Source organism: Lepidothrix coronata, unplaced genomic scaffold (assembly GCF_001604755.1).
Source record: "Lepidothrix coronata isolate B3197 unplaced genomic scaffold, Lepidothrix_coronata-1.0 Scaffold114, whole genome shotgun sequence".
Taxonomy (NCBI): domain Eukaryota; kingdom Metazoa; phylum Chordata; class Aves; order Passeriformes; family Pipridae; genus Lepidothrix; species Lepidothrix coronata.
The window spans coordinates 956454-962956 of NW_016690294.1; the positions used below are offsets into that span (position 1 = coordinate 956454).

General features: G+C 38.9%; 1 protein-coding gene across 1 annotated transcript in view; it reads right to left on the minus strand.

The window, feature by feature from the left end:
* Positions 1-6238, minus strand: part of LOC108502198 (vitellogenin-1-like) — a 43491-nt gene extending 37253 nt beyond the window's left edge. Inside the window, exons 1-5 of the mRNA XM_017824850.1 lie at positions 6199-6238; positions 5882-5902; positions 5501-5652; positions 2812-3063; positions 484-645 (exon numbers count right to left, since the gene is read on the minus strand). Coding sequence (XP_017680339.1) covers positions 484-645; positions 2812-3063; positions 5501-5652; positions 5882-5902; positions 6199-6238 — 627 coding nt within the window. The remainder of the gene's footprint in view (positions 1-483; positions 646-2811; positions 3064-5500; positions 5653-5881; positions 5903-6198) is intronic.
* Positions 6239-6503: the final 265 nt, after the last annotated feature.

The window sequence follows — 6503 nt, forward strand, 5'->3', positions numbered from 1 at the left end:
GCCTGGCTCCATTACTTTTACAGCTAAGAACTGTTAGCTGTTTTTTCTTTTTCCCAAATAGAGGTAATTGGTCATTCCCTCGAGAAGGAGACACATTTTCTGAGGAGAGCAGCTGCCTAAACCACACAATTTCTTATTTCAAAGAGAGGATTGCAATAAAATGCAGCAGTACATGTCTTGAGCAGCAGAAAGTGGACATCGTGGCTATTTTTTTATTCACCAGAATAGGTGAATCAACTCATGCTGATAATTAATGGTTTCCAAGCCAGCTGGTTTGAGCTGGTTGAAGTGTGCCTGCATGACAGCCTGCAGCACAGACCTCTGCTTCTCTGTGGGCTGATTTTCAGACAGAAAGAAAATACTGACAACTGGATACAGCAGACCTGACCCTTCCCTCATTTTGAGTGTTTCAAAGCAACAGATACCAAATGGTGCTCAGCATAAGAATATGAAGCACATATACATAACACCTCTCTAATTTACCTTCTGGCAGGCCTGGCACGGCTGAGTGTTTGCTGAACCTGTGACAATCTGAACTTTCTCCTCACAGCTGTTCAGGTCCTTGGATTTGGTCACATAGAGTAGGTTTGCCCTCTTGTTTTCCTGAATTGCATACGTTGTGTTGCAAATACCTCCAATCCCAGCCTGGCAAAAAAGAGAAGAGGATCAGAGAAGTTCACTTTTATGCAAAGCTTCAACTCGCCACATGGAATTTCCTGTTTAATTCTGTGTTTTCAAAATTACTCTTCTTTTTTTCACTATACACTCCAGAAGTAAAATTGGGGTGATGATTACTTTCATCTCTTTTTTACATGTGCAGGTTTCCAGTGAGCCAAATCAGAGTTGCACTGAGAGAACTAAAATTCCCAAAGTTTCACTTGGAGCCTCAGGAAAAGGGAGTAGCGATTTTCAGTTAGAGTTGTTGATTATGAAATAAGATTTGAGGAATATTAACGAAAAGTGTCAAAATAATTTGATCAGTCAGAATGACATTTCAACAGCAAAGTCTTTCAAGGTTGGAGATGACATTCTGCCCTTAAAACTTACTTTTATAGCCAGCTTATAAATGCCTATGGAACGAGCCTTGCAATATCAGATGATCTGTCACAACATGAACAGCAATAATTAAAAAGAATTTCAGGATAACAGAGTTTTGATTGTGGCTTTTCTTGAGTTTACAGTTTTAGCTGAGCTCTTCAATAATATTTTGAGCATATACATTTATAAGAGCTCTTAAATTTCCTCAGTCAGTGAGATTTTTTTGGAGAGGAAAAATATTTGATTGCATTTTAGGAGGAAGAGTTATTTTCATGATTTTGTTTTTCACTGTTATTTATAGCATAGCCAGTGCAGAGAGCAGCTCTGGGCTATGTCAGAACAGCAAAATAGTCATGTGGTGGTTGGGAGGCAAGACATACCCACTTCATCTTTAGCTTAACAGAATTCCTGGTGACACTGTGGCTTTGGAAAGGGCTAGAAATAAGAATTGCCCAAGCTTTCTGAAAGACTTGTGCCCTGCAGATACAGGTGTGGGGCTCCTCTGCAGACTGCAGGGTAAGGTAGAGACATCCAGACTTTAAATGGGAACGTCCTGCTCGGAGAGTTCAGTGGGAGGAATTAGACTCCTGTCCATCTGGACTTTCTGGCTGTGTGCAGCTCATGGCCAGCTCAGATACCCTCACCCTGCACCCCCAGGATGGGATATAGACTTTCCCAGGTTAGTCCTTTAAACCTCTCTGCAGCTCAGATTTTGGAACTAACAACTCTTATCTTCCCTTACAGGGTGACTCGAGATTGTCAAGCAAGGATGCCAAAGCTCATTAATCATTTGCTCTCTGAGAAAAGCAAAGGAAACTTGGAAATAATTCTAGGAGGTGAAGTCACATCTGTTGCCTAGCAGAGAGAATTGGACATAGTGCTAACTGAATTAGAAAGAATTAAGATGTGAAATTAGATTTGAGGAAAATGGTGATGCAGAATATGCAACTCCACGACACGGATTTTTATGTAAAACAAACAGTGTGAAACTATTAAATCACGTAGTTCCTTTCCCAGAAACAACTCCACTTACATAAAAATAAATTTTAAGAAAATTAAAGTTACTCTGGTCTATATTTTCAATAAAAAATAACATGAAAGTATAATAATTTCAAGGTTTTTGCTGATCTCTGAATCGAATGTATTCTAATCAATGTAAATATGGTTTCACAAAAACTAAACACATTGCAATTTCTGTGGTGAACAGCAATATCAGATGATTTACCTGGACTAATATATTAAAACCTGAAAAACAGTGGAAATTCCAACAGAGCATCAACTGCAACTGTCAAAGCTATTACAGTAATGTCATGACATATATACTGGTTTTCTCCTAAAAGAGGAGCTAGAAGAGATTAAAGTGTATAAGATTGGTGAAAAAGCCAAATTACTGTTATTTTCGCTTTACTATTAAGCTGTATGTTTAAGCTTGTTTTAATACAGTATTCACATTTTATGTAGGCTTCAGCTTTCACAGGAGTTTACTTTCTCTAAATAATAACCCTGATTTTCTAAAGATTTAATACTGCAAGTGCATTTTCTGAAATACTTTCATCAACCAGATTAAAAATCTGCTCTTCTGTTGTCCTGTTTAAATATATCTCCATCAAAAGTCATCCCATAAGAGCAACTTAATCATGATTTCCCAAGCTTTGGTGTTTCTTATTAGTGAGGTTTATGCCAAGGATGAATTCAGAAAACGTGGGAGAAGACTCTGAAGAGAAGGCTTATCTATTTACAAAGCCACCACGACGGTCAAACCAAAAACCTCACCTCCTGTAAGCTGTAGGAGTGCTGCATCTTCTTTATGCTCAGCTCCAGCACGTTCATAACCCCTCTGTAGATGTTCAGACCATCGTCCGAGATGGAATCGGGAGCCATGACATTCCCAACGTGGCCACTGCTGTACTCAAACTTGACGGGGTTACTGAGCTGCCCAGTCAGCACCTGGGTCAGTTTGAGTGACCGAGAGAATGAGCTCGTGGGCCAGACCCCATTGTACTCTCCTGCTTCGATGGAGTGAATCTGGGACAAAGAGGGAATAGAATTACTCTTTAATATTTTTTTTCCCAGTCAACTCTTTTCTTAATACACATAAGCATCTAGAGCTTTACTCACATCGAAAATACACTTTTAAGTGATGCAAAGCCTCTTCAAAGTGAAACCTTAGAAGCTGTAATTTAGCATAGCTAGTTGATACATGTATTTCCATACAGAAAAGAGAGCAATGCAAATGACTGTGATACTTCTGCAGCCACTGCACTCTGTTCTATCACATAGAGAATCCATATTGCCAAAGTTTGGCTTGTACGAAGAAATGAGCCAGAGAAGAGCCACATGAAGCAGGTTGCTACCCAAAAGCAGTATGGAAGGTCTGCAGGAAATTGCAGGAGGAAGTTAATGTTGCATAAAGCATCATTAACTCCTGTTGTGAACTCTGTCATTTCCCTCGCTGGGGTCACAGAGCGCAGGCAGCAGTCTGAAACTAATAACAGCATGGCTGCTGGGCCAGCCAGATAGTCAGAATTAGTCTGAGCAGCGGACAGCAGATTACAGAAATTGTCATTCCCTACATGTTTTGCTGTAGAACTCAGGCACTGGCTCCAACCGTGCTCTGCACTTCACGCTCCAGCCTCAACCTGGGGCACATCCAAGCAAGTAGAAAGTTGTGCTAAACTATGCTTAACTGGAATAATTCCTACCCCATGGGAACGGCCATGTTTAGCTTAGTTTCTCAGAGGACCCTTCCCTTCTATATATTTTGACAATTTGAAGAGACTTTTCTCTGACACCTCAGGCGGGCGATGTGACGCAAGACTGGGATTAATTTCTCCAAAAGCCACACAAAACTAAACCCTCACACAGCAAACCGCTGGAGACTGAGCTTTCATATTTATTTTTGTTATTGTTGGTGGAGATCACTGCCAACCCCAGTAACTGAAGCTTACAGGGGAGGCTGTTACGGAGCAAATCCCTCGTGCTGCCTCTCGGACATGCTCCTGGCATTCTGCGTACGGGCAGGTTTGGGACTGCTCTGCAGGGTCAGGGTGAGGTAGTTTTCCCCAGCCCTCAGGGCCCAGTCAGGACTTACACTGTCTGCTCAGGTTTGAACACAGCTGGCAATTCTTACTTGCAGGTTTGTGATGAAAAAATTGTCAGCTGGAAATTGCCTGGGGAACGCGGCTTTTTGTTTGGGCTGAATGTGAACTAGGAGGCTGCAGATGAAAGTTTAATTCCCGAACCATCCCTCCAAACTGTCTAATTTAAATGTAACAGCAGCAAAATAAACTTTTCCCATAGCAGAAGGGAATAAATGCACCATTACCTTCAGCTTAAAACTTGCCCCCTAAATATCTTTTTTTTTTTTCTCTGTTTCTTGCCTGAAATTATTTCTGTATTTATTTCTGACACAAATACACCAGGGCCAGTGAAATTGTGCTGGGAGGCTTTCGGGAACAGGAGCCAAATTTTGGTTAAGACTCACCCTGGCACACCAAGAGCTTTCTCAGCAGGAAGGAGGGAGGATGTGGGGTGAGGACATGACTGCTTCTGCCTCCTTTCTGCCAGGGAAGCCTTCTACTCACCATTGCACATGTGTGGCTCTTATTTCCTTGTTTGTTTGTTTTTTCAAAAAAAAATCTGTCCCCTTGCAGAGGTCATGGAAAAGCAATGTTTCCCATCTACATCTATTGTAATCTGGATTTATAAAAGTACCTAGTAGCAGAAGAGTAATTCAAGCTGGAATGCTACAGCATTTACAAGCATTTATCAGGCAGTCACCAGTGTTTTTTAACCTGCAGTTTTCAATTTGCCAAATTAAATATCTTAAAAAGATAATTTTTCATCCCCACGTACAGAAGACAAAGTGGAGCTGGTGTAAAGAAGTTGAAGTGTGCATTTCTAACACTCATTATAGGCATGTATAGGCTTCTGTTAAAGGCAAAAGTGTTTGTCACATAATCAAAACTCTTGGTAATTACTCAACATGCAGTAAAAATATACGGTTGAGGATGACAAAAAATGTCACTTGGGACCCTTCAGTAAAAGAAGCTACCAGATGACATTAATTATGCTAAATATTGAATCACATCCAACTACTGTCACATGTTTTATAGCCTTTTGTCTGCTGGTTACGAAATCAGCTGATTAAATAATCCTAGGCTGTACAGTTTGGAACAATTGGATTGATACGGTAATAAATTATTGTGCATTCGAAATTACATTCCATTGTCTCCCTGACCACAAAGTAGAAGAAATCCTTCAAGCCCAAGGTTGGCTTGAGCTGAGAATTACCTGGCAAAGTGCAAATAGAATTTAGGGCATAAAAAAAAATAACAGTATCAGTTACATTGTCCCTGAGTAAGCACAACACACGAGAAAACTTAATTACTTCCCAAAAGTTTAAAAAAAGAAGTCAAGTATGACGAGAATTTTACCTTTCAAATTGAACACATTTTCTTACCCTAATAAGACAAAGTTTTGGCCCAATACCACTAATTTCCACTTTACTTTTTATTCTTATTCCAGCTCTTGCAAGTCCTTTCTCTGGAAGTCCACTGAGAAGCGTGCTTTCATAATCAAATGTATAAACCTTGTTTTCACTGAAATCGGGTTCTGTAAAGAAACGGTCCCCATGAAATATTATAGAGACTGTACAGAACATATTAAAACACCTCTATTAGAATGTATGGAACAAAAAAAAAAAGATGAATTTGTTCATTTTTGCAATGCACCTGAACAAAATTAGCTGTTGTAAAACTATATTAAACATTGATATACTTTTCAGATTCTATTTTTAATTTCACTCATTATAATTATATTAGCTGATAGGAAAATTACTTACGGTAATTAAGATGCTGGCTCCCTGAAAGAGAAAAAAAAAAAGAGTAATGAAGTGACAAAGCAAAAGAAAACCTACCACAAAATGTTAATGTATTTTAGTATGAAGGGCTATATCTCATCTTGTACATATAGCATAATTAACTTCTGTTTCAGAACCATCCAAAAGCCTTCTTTTTTCCCTAAACAACAAAAAAAGTCATAAAATATTTTTTTCTATAACAAAGTTTTTGTTTGCTAGTGAATTGTATTTAGATTCTGAAACCTTTTCCTTAAAATATTATGTTTAAATTCATCCAAGTAAATAAGTTATTTACTTACCCACCAGGGTTAAAACCAGGGCTAATATCAAGCCCCTCATGATGGGGACAAAGTAAAGGTGAATGTGATGGGTTTCTCTTTTATAAAGGCATGTGATATCACATGTTTCTTTTGGCATGCTAGTTTGACAAATAAGTGTATTTTAGAATGCATATTGATCAATCAAAAAATAAACATTTCTGAGGTCATGAATGCTGACAACTTCAAATCACCTCTTGATTTCAACTACCTTACTTTCTATGTGAAAAAGAGATTAAATTTTCAATGTATCTTGCTTGCTATTTTCCCCTCATTTCTCTACATTG